We start from the raw sequence: 15,577 nt of genomic DNA, 5'->3' as shown, positions 1-15,577 counted from the left end.
AATCTTTCTGATGCACAACTAACTTTGGATCATGAAAAAAAGGACTAGGATTTGCTCCAACACATATGTTTTCTGCATTTAGGACACTTATAGATGTCAACAAATTTATTAGAAAGCTGACACTTAAAAGATTTTTTCACAATTCTGAGCACAAAATCACATATGATACACCTAACCCTATGGTTCACAACATTGATGAAAATGTAGATTGGAATAAAGTATTTTCTTTCTCAGATATTTGTCTGATTGAAACTATAGATAATCTCAATGCTGATATGACTAGTTCAAAGAGGGAGGTTCCTCCTATTCCAAAAAAGTATGAGTCTAACTTTTATCCTAGACAGTTCAGAGGAAGCTTCATTAATTCATTTAATTCCTTTCATAAGCGTGTAGAGGAGAATGTGCTAAGATTGGAAGAAACATACAATTCTGCTAATTTCAAATATAGACAGAATTTGACTGCCCAGGAACGACAAGCTGTGAAGGACTTGGCTGAGAATCACGACATTGTCATTCGCAATTCTGACAAAGGGGGCAATATCGTTGTTCTTAACAAGTCTGACTATATGACAGAGGCTATCAGGCAGCTATCTGATAGAACCACTTATAGAAAACTTGAGTCTGACCCAACAGTTCTTTTTTCCAATCAACTTAAAAAACTCCTTGAGGAAGCAGTTTCTTTGGGCATATTCACAGTAGAACAATCTAAACATCATTTACCTACACATGCTATTACACCCATTTTCCACTACCTTCCCAAAACACACAAGAGTCTTCTGTCCCCCCCAGGTCGTCCAATCATTTCAGGCATAGGTTCCCTTTTGGAGCCTATGTCTGAATAGATAGACAGTATCCTACAACCTTTGGTTAAAAATGTATATAGTTATACTAGGAACTCAAGTCATCTTTTAGAAATCTTACAAAATTTTGAGTGACAGGAAGGCTACAAATGGGTAACAATGGATGCTGCATCCTTGTACTCTTCTATACCTCATGTGCATGGATGTCGGGCCTTGGAATTCTTTATGAATAAAAATACATCTTATAAAGATGAAGTTAAACAATTCATTTTGGAAGTGGTGGAGTTCCTACTTACTCACAATTACTTTATTTTTGATTCTGCATATTATTTACAATGTCAGGGAACAGCTATGGGGGCGAAGTTCGCCCCCTCTTATGCAAATTTATTTGTGGGTAGGTGGGAACTCCAACACATATATGACTTAGGGGAGCCTTTCAGGTCCGGCATCCTCAAGTACATGAGGTATATTGATGATTTTATCTTTATTGTGAAGGATGATTTTCCTTTTGATGACTTTCTGACTGCCATGAACGACAATGAAGTTAATCTTAGATTTACTGGGGATTGGCATTATGAGGGAGTGAACTTTTTAGATCTTCATTTATATGGAGACATTACTACACATAAAATTATTTCCAGTACCTATAGAAAGGACACGGCAGGTAATACCATACTTCACGCCACTTCTTGCCACCCTCAGCATTTAGTAAATTTGATTCCCAGAAGTCAATTTATTAGGCTCAGGCGTAATGCCAGTACACTTGAAAACTATATTCAAGGTGGAAAAGATCTAATTTTGTGACTAAAAGCTAGAGGTTATAATGAAAGAGAGTTACACAAAGTCTTTGAGGAGACATAGTATTGGAAACCAAAACCCAAACAATCAATCCCCCCAATAGACAATATCAGTAGTACTGGTGTGACCAAGAGAGGAACTGGTAAAAAGTATTTGGATGAACAAAGTATTGTCTCTTCAACTGAATTTTCGCTCCAATATAATTCAATATGTAGTATTATTAAAATTCATCTCCATGTATTAAAGGGTGATGAAATTTTGCAGCCCTATATTAAAAATTGTAGATTTGTAGCTAAGAAACCACCAACATTAGCTTCCAAGCTTTCTCCTAGCCTAGTAAATTCTAAGATTAGGGCAGATGATAATTGGCTTAGAGGCAAAGGAAATTTCAGAGCACATCTTTCTAATTGTCTAACATGTGAGACCATGGATTAAACTAATAGGTTCTGTAGCAAAGTTACGGGTGAATGCTTTGAGATAAACTTTTATGCTACTTGCCTCACTAATTATATAGTATATCTACTTGATTGTCAACTCTGTGGGGCACAATATGTGGGACAATCGATTAGAACTCTTAGGGACCGCGCCAGAGAACATTTGAGAGATATAAAGAATTTCAATAAAGATTCTGCTGTAGCGAAACATTTTAATCTCTTTCACTTTACTAATGTACCTAGGTTCAGAATTAAGGTTATTGACCTAGCTAAAACTCCCCAGCGAGATGGCAATGTGTCCAAGGTATTAGACAAAAAAAGAACTATTTTGGATTTATAAATTGAAATCCAAATCACCATTAGGCATGAACCTGGAATGGCATATGAGATACTTTGTCGACTAGGTAGTTAAGAACATATATATTGATATTCATACATATATTTTCATATTAGTACGTATTTTAATATATACCCCTAGTATGGACAACTTGATTTTGTCCAAAAGTGTCTGGACAATAGGAGAGTGCCATATGGTCATATATTCATGTATATATATATATATATATATATATATATATATATATATATATATATATATATACATACACACGTGTATATATATATATATATATATATATATATATATCTATATGAGATAAGTAAACTTTGGGAGTAGGATATTATTTATACATCCATATGTGCCATATTTGCCAATTGAGCTGTATTTTCTATTACTATGTTTTCTATAACCTGATTACACCATTTACATTGTTGTCCTCTATAAACTGTCATTCATTTCCATCACCGTCAATTTGATTAACATGTATACAATACTTCAATATGACTTTGTTATACACTGATGGTTGCATGCGTTTTTAAATGTACTGTACTTCAATATTCTATGCATTGTTATAAGAACAATCTTTAATATCCTGTATACTGCTTTTGAATTATGTGTATTTATATTTGCATTTATATACATACATACAACTGTTTTTTATGTGCCAAGTATTGCCATTTCTTCACAAGTAATATGTGTATGTTTTTAATATTCAAGCTTTTGCATTTAGAGGGTGGGCACTTTAAATCATGATTAGGAGCCTGTGTGACATCTACTAATTACTTCACTGAACAAATTTTTTCATTGGTGCCTTGCCCTTTAAATGCAACAGCTGTCTTTACTTGCATTTAGCATCTATGAGTAAGCGCTTGTTTGCGCGAAACATGTTAGATAGCTAATACCCTCGTTTGACTTGTGTCTTTCTCTTTTTAGCGGAATAAACTTTTTTATCTGTTGCTCAGTAGCCATCCTTCCTTTTTTGCCTCAGACTTTGCGGTAGTCCTCTGCCTTTTGGTTGGCTCCACACACCCCTATTTTTTGGTGTTGGTTTGTTCCCCTTATCCATTCTCTTCCTGCGGAAGTTCCCTGTAGCAGCACGTCTTTTCTCTGCATTTAATAAATATGGCCATTCTGGCAGCACGCAATTCTATTCTCAAGAAATGGAAGTCCCCTGATCTCCCTACTATATCTGAATTTGTAAATAGCATGAAGTTACAAATGATGGTTGAAATGCAAGATAATAAACTACTCTTTGAAAAAACGCTTAGAGCTTATTTTGCTAAATGGTTAAAAGTAATAGTAACTTGGCCTTTGACCACCCAGATACAATTTATCTCCCCACTACAGAATTCTATAGTCTTTATATTACTGATCATGGAAGGGGTACTTCCCCAGCAGTGGATGAGGGATATTTGACACATCATTGAAATCTCCGGCCAAGGGATTCTGGATGTCCCTGAGGGGTGTTGGATGGGCCTTTACCTCTGTGCCCTTTTTTTTCCCTTTCTTTTTTCTCTTTCCCCTTTTATGTGTTTTGCTTGAATAACCACTTGGCCTACGACAGACCCAAGTTTAGAATGGTAATGTAATATATAGCTAAAGGGTATAATAACTAATCTGTGTTTTGTTCTTTCTTTTTTATGTGATAAAACAACCAATATGGTTTATTTTTTCTTCTGTATGTGGTCAATGGGCAATTAGTTTATTTTTGTGTAATACTCTCGTAGCTGCATCTCCTAAACAAATGCAAATGTATCTGTTTTCTCTCTTTTGTTATAACAATAAAAAAAAGATTCAAAATAAATAAATTGCATGCTCAATCAGAATCATGAAAGTTAAATTTTGACTTTACTGTCCCTTAAATGCACATATTACCTCTGTGATTACCTTGTATCTAAGCCTCTGCAGACTGCCCACTGTTATTGTTACCTATATGACACACATAAACAAGCAGTATCTGTGGAAAAACTGTCAAAATGCACTGAAATCAGAGGAGGTTTTTCAATTGTTTAGAAATCAGTTTGAGCCTACCTAGGTTTAGTTTTCAAAAAAGAATACCAAGGGAACAAAGCAAATTTGATTATAAAAGTAAAATGGAAAGTTGTTTAAAATTGCATGCCCTATCTGAATAATGAAAGTTTAATTTTGACTTGATTGTGCCTTTAAGTGAGAGTATATTCTATTTTTCTGATATTTTTCTTAAAGGGACATAATACTCAAATGCTAAATCACTTGAAACTGATGCAGTATAACTGTAAAAAGCTGACAGGAAAATATCACCTGAGCATCTCTATGTAAAAAAGGAAGATATTTTACCTCACAATTTCCTCAGCTCAGCAGAGTAAGTTCTGTGTAAAAAGTTATACTCAGCTGCAGGTAAAAAAAAATGAAGAAATGAACAGCAGCCAATCAGCATCAGCAGTGCTGAGGTCATGAACTCTTACTGTGATCTCATGAGATTTGACTTAACTCTCATGAGATTTCATAGTAAGCTTCCTTTACCTGATTGGTGAAATAATATGAGAGTGCACGAGGCTCATCCTTTTGGCTGTCCCAGGACAGACACACTAAAATGCTGCTTAGAAATCCTTTACAATGGGATGTGGCTACTGAGGAAATTTTAGGTAAAATATCTTTCTTTTTTACATAGAAATGTTCAGGAGATATTTTCTAGTCAGCTTTTTACAGCTATGCTGCATCACTTTCAAGTGTTTAAACATTTGGGTATTATGGCCCTTTAAATAGAAGCTATCTTGCAGAATTGTTCCTTATTCTTCTAAATTGTAACAAGCATAGGAAACTGATGTATTAGAATAGATTTGTGCCCAGTAACCAGATAATAAAGTCTTTAAGTCAAATATTACTGGTGGGCACTCAATGGTTACGCTTGTGCTCTATTTAAAACTGAATGCTGGACTGCCCAGGTTCCAAATTACCTATATACATAATTCTCCCCTATTAACCATTGGTCGTATGTGATCAATAAACAAAATCTCTACAAAGAACCTGGTTTGATCCTTGACTATGGATGTTTTGGTCAGGGAAATCTACAATATGTGTATGTATATATACACATATATTATGTTTTTGTGCTAGCCAGCACTCCGGTAAATCAGACCTTTGTTTAAATTTTAAACTTTTGTTTAAACTTACATATTTTAAACCTAATTTTCTCCATAAATCCGATTTTCAATTATTAATGGAACATAAACAACATAAATCTTAATTTACTTACATTTGGTGTTCTAGGAAGGTAAACTGATGCCAAACGTGGGGCAATAAAATGGTTAATAATATTTACCCATAATATGCTATTTCTGTAAAAAGTTATTTTCTAAAAATGCTTGCTCTGCTGAAGGTATATATATATATATAGTTATTTTATTAATTTGTGTAGGTACTTTACATAAAGTTAAAATTAAAGGACCAGTCAACACAGTAGATTTGCAAAATCAACAAATGCAAGATAACAAGACAATGCAAAAGCACTTAGTCTGAACTTCAAATGAATAGTAGATTTTTTCTGACAATTTTAAAAGTTATGTCTTTTTTCCACTCCCCCTGTACCATGTGACAGCCATCAGCCAATCACAAATGCATACACGTACCATTTGACAGCCATCAGCCATTCACAAATGCATACACACTTATTCTTGCACATGCTCAGTAGGAGCTGGTGACTGAAAAAGTTTAAATATATAAAGACTGTGCACATTTAGTTAATGGAAGTAAATTGGAAAGTTGTTTAACATGGCATGCTCTATCTGAATAATGAAAGTTTAATTTTGATTGAGTGTCCCTTTAAGTTTTAAATACGAGGAAAAAATAAATTAAACCTATTCTAACTTGAAAGTGTGAAATGGATAAGAAGAAAATATCACAAAAAAATGAAAATATAAGCTGCAAGAGAAATCCAGGCTTCTGACCTAGTGCGAAATCTAAATCTGTATAAGCTCGGAATCCACAGCCAGGCTCCCGGATGCAGTGAGCACACCCTACCTGTGTGACCATTCCTCCTAGTCTGGTTGCATTTTGTAAAATTGGACTGAGAAGTAGTCGACATAAAGGGACAGTATACACCAATTTTCATATAACTACATGTAATAGACACTACTATAAAGAATAATATGCACAGATACTGATCTAAAAATACAGAACCTTTTAAAAACTTACTTAGAAGCTCCCAGTTTAGCACTGTTGAAAAGGTTAGGCCGGGACACCCACTAAAATGCAAAAAGAGCAGACATTCCCTTCCTCCCCTGCATATGAAAAGACCCTTTACACAAACAGGAGCAAGCTGGAGTAGGTAGTCAACAGTCTACTTCTAAAACTGTGGGGCTTAGTTAAAGGGACAGTCTACACCATAATTGTTATTGTTTTAAAAGATAGATAATCCCTTTATTATCCATTTCCCAGTTTTGCATAACCAAGTTATATTTATATACTTTTTACCCCTGTGATTATCTTGTATCTAAGCCTCTGCAAACTGCCCATTTATTTCAGTTCTTTTGACAGACTTGCAGTTTAGCCAATCAGTGCTGGCTCCCAGATAACTTCATGTGCATGACCACAGTGCTATCTATATGAAACACATGAACTAACACCATCTTGTGGTGAAAAACTTTTAAAATGCATTCTGAAAAGGAGGTGGCCTTCAAGGTCTAAGAAACTAGCATATATGAAACTCCTAGGTTAAGCTTTCAACTAAGAATACCAAGAGAACAAAGCAAAATTGGTGATAAAAGAAAATTGTTTAAAATTACATGCCCTATCTGAATCATGAAAGTTTATTTTGGACTAGACTATACCTTTAAGAGTCTGAAGAAAAAAAATATGGGCTATATAAATGGATCAACAAAAGTTATGCAAAGAAAAATTCCGGCCAGATGAGCTACACAAGCCTCATCTCATGTGTGGTGTTTGGGGGGGGGGGGGGGGGACTTGCCCTAGCCTTTAGAAGATACAGCAGCTAGTTACTATGATTTGGTGGAGTGAGGAACAAGTGGGTCTACTTCCTTCTAGAAGCAGCTGGAGAATTTTAATATTGACTAAAAACAGACAAATTGTTCTCAAAATGTGCTTATTGAAGTTTAAAAGCTTTATGTAACCCTTTTATTAAAGGGACGTAATACTTGAAAGTGATGCAGCATAACTGTAAAAAGATGACAAGAAAATATCACCTGAACATCTATGCAAAAAAGGAAGATATTTTACCTCACAATTTCCTCAGCTCACCAGAGTATGTGCTGTGTAACCAGTTATACTTTAGCTACTGGTAAAAAGAAATGAACAGCAGTCAACTGGTATCAGCAGTGCAGAAATCATGAACTGTGATGTCATAGTAAACTGAAAAGGGGAGGTAGTTAGCCGCTAGACAGCATAAAGTTGGTCTTATCTTTTCATGTATGTAAACATCTGGAAGGATGTCTAAGGACCATAAGATACAGTAGAATTGCAAATGACAATACAATTTGCTGGGCCCCTTATCATGTGACAGCCATTAGCCAATCACAGACTAGTATACAGATACCCGTGAACATGCTCAGTAGGTGTGAATATACAAAATTTAATAGAAGTGAATTGAAAAGTCTCTTAAAACTACATGATCTGATTGAGTAATTTTGACTTTAGTGTCCCTTTAAGTTTTTAAATGTATCATTTATCTGAAATGCAGTGTATACACTCATTTTTGTTACAATGTAATAAAAGATGCATGCTTTGAATATAAATGTATTCTTCAATAAATACACTACTTTAACTGATAAATGGGTAGGTGATAAGGATAACACCCTTTAAGCATGTACAAGAATCCCCAGCATATGCTTTTTCTGATTGGCTGCCACATGAGAAATTTTAAATAGAGTAACAAAGAGAAACATGTGTTAATACGGGGCAACCCAATTCAGTTGTTTGTGAAAACCCTCGCTGGTATCAATTTTTTAGCACTTTTTTTCTCAATAAAGGATTTTTTGGTTTAGCCGCTCTAGCATCTGTTTCTCTTTGTTACCTGATTTGAATCTGGATGGCTAACGAACTTCCGCTGGGACCGGATCCGGCTAACAGTGTTGATGCAGCACTGGCTCACAGGAGAAGAAATTATCCTCATTCCTGACAAAGAACCGATCAGCAGGAGTGATACACAGAACGTGTGATCCTAGGAAGGATTCCTGAAAACGTGAATGAATTCTCTTTGCTTATTATAAAGTGTGTAGCATATCACATTGACAGCATTGTCTATATTGTTAAACAGAGACTGTTTATTCATCTCAAGACAAAGGGGTTTACTTTGGTGCTATGGCTTTTTGTAAAGACATGAGAAATTTCAACCAACCTTAAAATTTGTCAGAAGAAAAAAAAAAAATTAAATTCAGCCAATGTACTTTTATTTGTATGCATTTCTACATTTTATGGCCCTTTAAAAAGGACTTTGCCAAAGTTGTTTAAAAAGGATATTTTCCTTTGTTTGAAAGCCTGTTCTTTAGCTCATTTGCTGACACTAGTCAGTAAGAAAACACCGTTTATTAAATGGGTAATTGAAATTTTACGACAAAATGTAAATTGTTGGTGTTCTACTATGCATATTATTTACACCACTTCATGTATGTTTGCTCCAAAATAGTTCACTAAAGCTTAGAGCTGAAAAAGCCCATTTCAGACTGCAAGGCTAACTACCAACATGTCTGAATCCAACGGCTTTCAGTAGAAATGAAATAAACCATTTTGTAATTTTTTTTTACAAGTGCTACTGGCAACCCAAAATAAGGGAAATATAGATAGTACTCCAGTATCTTAAGATAGTTTATTCACACGAACACCAAGTAAAACCACCAACATTTCAGGTGTTACCCCTTAATCATGTTGCATACACCATACCGAAGTGTTGATGTGCATAAACAAAGCATATTTGAGATACTGGAGCGCTGCCATCTATTTTCCCTTGTGTGGATCATCCTTTGGGACGTGAGGTCCCAATGTTTTTGACACCCACTGGATACATTCTATTTTAACTGCCAACCCCTCACAAAGCTTTGTCAGAGCAATGTAGACAGCCATCTGCTGTGTATGGAGAGTCCACTCTGGACATGCTACCCTTCCACGGGATGGCTACATGACAAATATAAATGTAGATTGATAAACCTGCAAAGTTGAGGCATAAGTCTTGTGGCCTGCTGCTAAAATGTGTTTATGGTAACATTTATACAAATCTGCATGTGAAGCCCAGAAATAAATACTCATTAAGTCATTTGTTTTATTGCATTTTATTTAAGTGGTAAAAACAAATAAAAATTAAATATAAACCAAAGAATTTGCTTTTATACAACAGACAAAGTAGTTACTGCATTAAGCTACTTTAGAGTCCTGCTGGTTTGCTTGTCATAAGTTTAACGTAGCACCTCTCTCATCTATGTCATCTTGTGACAGCACCAAATAAGATGCTATACAGCATTCCAATAGCTCCTTTGCTATGTAAAACCTTGTGCCAGGTACTTGATTACAACATGTTCAACACAATCACAACCTGTTAAGTGACACGTTTCCAGATATTGAGCAGCTTTGGTCATGTCACCTTCCCATTATGTGTATAAGTGTTAAGACTGAAAGCACCATTAGCTTTTGACAAGTAAGGTGGCAGTGTTATGAAAGACATTTAAAAACAGTTTGCCACCAAAAGATGTAACAGGTTTTCTACTCTTTGTAATAAAATAAAGAATCTGTAGAATGGTGATACAAGCCTTAAACTTGTGACAAGGAAGATGGAAATAGTTTAGTTGTTGCAGGAAGTCTTGAAGGATCGTTGACGACTTTAATGTTAAAACCCATGGACCTTCAGTTGGTCATCTTTAGCAAGTCCAACCTGCAGAAAAAAAAAAAAAAGGTTAGAAGTTCTTTAAAGAGCTTTAGTTCTGCTTTCCTAGATTAAATGTGTTAGTGGTCAAATACCAATAATATACATAAGAGTTGTTTAAAATATGGTCTAAAACATGAAACAAGTCTGTTTCATATCCTTTAGATCAAATAACTGAATAGATTCAGTTCTGGAAGTAGAAGCAGCTTCCTTTTACAGGAAAGCAAGATCTAGTTAGTATCTATTAGGAAGCTGTACAATGTTGCTGTTCACCTACCTCAACAAGAAACTGACAAGCATTCTTGCGTTGATCCCCTTGAAGCTGGATCACCTCTCCGTATTCTGGATGTTCAACCACTGTACCATTGCAAGCAAATTTCTTAAAAAGAAGAAGAAATTATAAATTGCATAACTGTTTATTAACTTTACATATCCCATGCAAATTCCTACTACAGACATCCCACAAGCATACCTTCTTGAAAGCTTTGACTAATTTCTTTTTATCGTAGTCATCAGCTATGCCTTGAACTGTGGTAAGGGTCTTCCTGCCGTTTCTTTGTTGAATCCTTATATGGATAGAGTCTTCTGTCCCCGCTGGGAGCCAATCATCACCCTTACTTGCATCTGCAAAGGGGTCTGCAACAAATAGTCAAATGCAATTATAAACCAACTGCAGACCAAATGTCTAATACATTAAAAATGGTAGCACAATGCGCTAAATCCTAACTGTACAGTAAGAAGCTTAAAGGGACAGTAAACCAAAAATATGTTTTATAATTCTGCACATAGTGCAGAATTATATAACATTATACGAGTACTAGCTTTATACAACCCAATATATCCGGTAAACGGTTATTTAAAAAAAAAAAAAAAAAGTCTAGTAACAGCCCGGCCCAACCACGCCATTACTCAATGCAGCTCGCTCCTGCTCCAGGAGCGAGCTGCAATAAGTGTAATGGCACGGTCGGGCTGTTACTAGACAGCTGGCCAGATGCGCTCTGAGGGAAAACCAGACGCGCTCAGAGCAGAAGGCGGGTCTGGAAACCCTGGTTTTTTTTTTTTTTATAAACGTTTAACAGTTACATTAGGTTGAATAAAGCTAGCACTCCTATGTTATATAAATCTGCACTGTGTGGAATTATAACATGTTTTATGTTTACTGGCACTTTAAATGGACAGTAGAGACCAATTTTCATATAACTGCATGTAATAGTGCAATAAATACTATGCAGAGATAGTGATCTAAAAGTCAGTATAAAACTTTACTTAGGTCTTAGTTTAGCACCGTTTATGAGATTAGTTGGAACACCCAGTGAAAGGGGCAGGGTGCAGATACTCTATCCCCCTACCCTGCATATGAAAAGACAGATTAAACAAACAGAAGTATATTATATTGTTTAACTAGGGCTCTTTACTTTATTTTGACATTTGAAGTAGCTGATTCCCCTCTATTTTATCCCTACCAATTCTTAAGTTTTCCATACTTTAATGTACAAGTTAAATAAAATTTTATTTTTACCTTAAAGGGAAAGTCAACCCAAAATGGCTTCTAAATCATACCTATAGAGTTTAAAAATAATATTTGTAAATGTAAGCCAATTTAACAATATTGCGTTGGCATGTAAAAAGACTTACTATGTTTCTGTTCAAAAATGTTTGCCTGCCCCCTCCTATTCGTCACAAGTCTTTGCTCACCTTCACTTTTCTATACTACACGCTCACAGCGTTTGCCCCGATTTTTGTCAAGGGGTACTTTTAAAACTGGAACAGAAAGTAACCACTCAGTACAAAGCTTGATCAGGACTGTCATACTCTGTACTGCGTGGTTACTTTCTGTTCCGGTTTTAAGAGTGCCTCCTTGACGAAAATCGGCGCATTGCGCATGTGCAAACACAGGGAGCGTATAGAATAGAAAAGTGAAGGCAAGCAAAGACTTGACGCAATAGGGGAGGCAGACATTTCTGAACATAATCGAACATATTAAGTCTTTACATGCTAAAGGTGTATTGTTGAAAATTGGGCTACATTTAAAACAAGTATGATTTAGAAGCCATCTTGGGTTGACTGTCCCTTTAATGCTCCAAAAACATGTTATACCAACTTCATAACATAAAAGGTTTGAAAAATTGCTCCTTTGGGTTTCATTTTTGTATTTGAAATAGCTGGTTTTGTTCGTTGAAAATCCTTGGTTTACTTTCTGTACAGATGCTCATTATCTTTATAAATGAAAGCCCAATAATTGAAAACGTAAAGTTTACACTGTCCCTTTAAGTAATAGTAAGCAAATGACATTTAAATGTCTAGGTATCAATATTCCTGATGAAATTTGAAAAAAAAAAAAAAAAAAAAAAAAGAAATCTGCTTGACAGAGCCAATGTCTACATATGTTAAGGTTTGTGGGATACTATCTGTTTGCTAGTCACTGAAGGGTCACCCGTATTCAACTATGGGTAATGCCCCACCCAAAAGAGGTGCGGCAAATAAACAGGGCGTGTCTGTTTACGAATATAAACGCATAAAAGGCGGAGCAAAGTACAACAGGGACCGTCGCCATCTTGTTCCCAAGTAATCATATAATCAAGTAGAATACTCCTTGGTCACAGAACCCCCCCACAATTCTTACAAAAGTAAACAAACTCGTTAAGATGTATGTGATCTTAGTGTTTAACCATAATAAAATATATATATATATAAATATATATTATATTTAAATGTTTCATTAGAACAAAATAAACACCCTACGCCGATTAAAGACAGTTCTCTATAATACAATAGGTTTGTACATACGGGTGTGTTATAGATAACAATTATACAAAAACAGAGAAAAAATATATAATAAACTAATAAATTGCTAGCAGGTGTCTAACTTTACTCACCGAAAGATTGGAGGTTCTGGATAGCGGACATACGATAAGATTAAGGTTCCACTGAGGGACTGCGACTGCTTCCTTGAGAAATACACGCACGAAGTCAAAGATCTGTGCTTAACACGTACACAAGAAATGGCAGCGCCACCTTATATAGCGAATGCCGGGGTGACGTCAATGCGTGCCAATTACGCCAATGCGGTGTTATGCAATACTTGGTACGTATGTCAGCGTGGCTAGGGTGTGATCTGTGATGGGGTTTGGGCAGCCATTTTGAATGTGGTCACGTCGCCTTTATGAATATTAACTGTAGCGATTACAACCGGATATCGTAAAATTTGTTTTGGAATGCTGGTTGTAGAACGTTGTAAATATTGTGCTGTTTTAAAGTAGTAAATTATAACTATTATAAAACACATTGTATAATTGTTATTTGCGTTCCCTATAAATTATGGGGGATGTGCCCGGCAACTAAAAATAGGAAAGGTGTTTTTGAAATAGAGTATATTGGCTTTGAATCAAGGTAAATTATTTTATTATCGCTATATTAACGTTTTTCGTATCTGGCTACCACCGGAAGTGTGAGATTAGGAAAAAATACGCACAAAATGGTTTCCTCTGTTTTCGTTATCTGAACTATATATTCTGTAGCTGATAATATTGGTTTATTAATACTTTTGTGATAATAGTTTGCATTTTCAAATCCCAATAGCAAACTTGGTTGCTGGCGATCGGGTCAGGGTTCCTTCCATACTTTATATGAAGATCTAAAAAGGTTCAGTGATTTAATACGCAAACACTACGGTTAACAGTACTGTACAAATAACCTTTTGATGTATAGTATCAAGCAGTGTAGAAAAGAACAACATATTTTGAGTTACAGCAGAGTCATTACCATGAATGTGTGTAAAAAGTATAATGACATCTAGTGATAGTATTTAGCATTGCAGCCAATCATCCCAATATGCAGTTTAGTATGTCCCGGAAAATGGTAGCTGGTTGATTTCAACACATTAAAGGGACAGTCAAGTATAAATTAAACTTTCATTATTCAGATAGGACTTTTAATTTTAATCAACTTTCCAATTTACTTTTATCATCAAATTTGCTTTTTTCTCTTGGTATTCTTAGTTTAAACTAAACCTAGGTAGGCTCATATGCTGATTTCTAAGCCTTTGAGGGCTGCCTCTTATCACATGCTTTTTAAATCTCTCTTCAACACAAAGAGACAGAAAGTACACGTGGGCTATATAGATAACACTGTGTTCAGGCACAGGGGCTTATTTAAGATCTAGCACAAAACAATGCTAAATTTAAGACAATAGATAATAAACAGTCACAGTCATGTGATCAGGGGGCTGGAAGAAGGTTCCTAGATACAAGGTAATCACAGAGGGAAAAAGTGTATTAATATAACTGTGTTGGTTGTGCAAAACTGGGGAATGGGTAATAAAGGGATTATCTATCTTTTAAAACAATTACAATTCTATGGTTGACTGTCCCTTTAAGCTTTTGGACGTTTTACTGATGCGACTAATAACAGGGATACATATACAGATACCCCAACCTGCAAAAAAACTCATTTCAGGGAGGTGGCTTCACCGGCTACTGTGCCCCCCCCAAAAAAAAAGTGGTTTAATGTCCCTTTAAATGGTTACCTGGCTAAATTATATACATCATATTTTTTTTTATTTTGCGCTTGACTAAACATCAGGGAGCCGCTATTACAATGCGGGAGACTCCCAGAAGATTTAAGATTTAAGGTAGCAACATATAATTAGCTTCTAACTTTAATTTGAGCTAGACAAATATATTTTCCTATTTGTTTCAGACGTTGTACAGCTGTAAGAAATTATGGGGTATCCCTGGAGTATAAAAATCAATTAGAGATGTAGGAATACATAAATCTGAGGACTATTGTATGAGTGAGTGTGACCGATTGTAGGCTTAGCTTAACCCTTAGCAGTTAATAAAAGTCAATCCTCTTTGTCATCTCAGGTGTTGAGAATCCATGCCCTCTGTGCCTGTTCCTATCATTGTACCTGCACCATACACGTGATACAGAAATACTTCCAGCCCTGGCAATGGGTATAAAGAAGCACCAAGCAGCGCACACTCACTTTCCCCGTGGTCACCGGGTTACAAACCGGTCACCGGCGCTCAATCACAGCAGCTCAGCTCGTGTGCTCGTCCCGCGCGCTCCTCATTCGTGGGGAAACTAACTTCAGTGCGTCACGTCCTGCTACCATGGAAACCCCTTAGACACAACTCATAACAAAGTCACATGGGGTGCTACCCAATTTTGTGTGTGCTAATCAGATGTAACATAATTGACAATGATTGTGGGTGACATGATATGCATCCTATCCCGGCACTGCCGGCGTCCGGGATATTGTATTTAATTTGCGGGCATCAGGGAGCCGCTATTACAATGCGGGAGACTCCCAGAACTTCCGGTAGAGTTGGGATGTCTCCATATAGCATGTGTTCAA

At 35.9% G+C, this 15,577-nt stretch overlaps 2 protein-coding genes across 2 annotated transcripts in view; both read right to left on the bottom strand.

Moving 5' to 3' along the window:
* The window catches only part of LOC128645652 (gastrin/cholecystokinin-like peptide), a 133,128-nt gene that overhangs the window by 77,960 nt on the left and 39,591 nt on the right, over positions 1-15,577 (bottom strand). The gene's annotated exons all lie outside the window — the stretch shown is intronic.
* EIF1 (eukaryotic translation initiation factor 1) lies at positions 9,616-13,259 on the bottom strand. The gene is made up of 4 exons (XM_053698803.1): positions 13,095-13,259; positions 10,691-10,854; positions 10,496-10,597; positions 9,616-10,227 (listed from the first exon to the last, which is right to left on the bottom strand). Exons 1-4 carry the CDS (start codon positions 13,123-13,125, stop codon positions 10,183-10,185), a joined length of 342 nt encoding a protein of 113 aa, XP_053554778.1. The 5' UTR covers positions 13,126-13,259; the 3' UTR covers positions 9,616-10,182.

The sequence above is a fragment of the Bombina bombina genome, chromosome 1 (assembly GCF_027579735.1).
Source record: "Bombina bombina isolate aBomBom1 chromosome 1, aBomBom1.pri, whole genome shotgun sequence".
Lineage (NCBI taxonomy): Eukaryota > Metazoa > Chordata > Amphibia > Anura > Bombinatoridae > Bombina > Bombina bombina.
Note: the sequence above shows the minus strand (reverse complement) of the source record. Positions and strands in the feature narration are given on the sequence as shown.

Coding starts and splice junctions, on each gene's coding strand:
- EIF1 (XM_053698803.1), bottom strand. CDS start 13,125: ATGTCCGCTATCCAGAACCTCCAATCTTTCG. Junction 10,855..13,094: donor CCAGAACCTCCAATCTTTCG/GTGAGTAAAGTT, acceptor TATTTGTTGCAG/ACCCCTTTGCAGATGCAAGT. Junction 10,228..10,495: donor CTTGTCAGTTTCTTGTTGAG/GTAGGTGAACAG, acceptor TTTTTTCTGCAG/GTTGGACTTGCTAAAGATGA.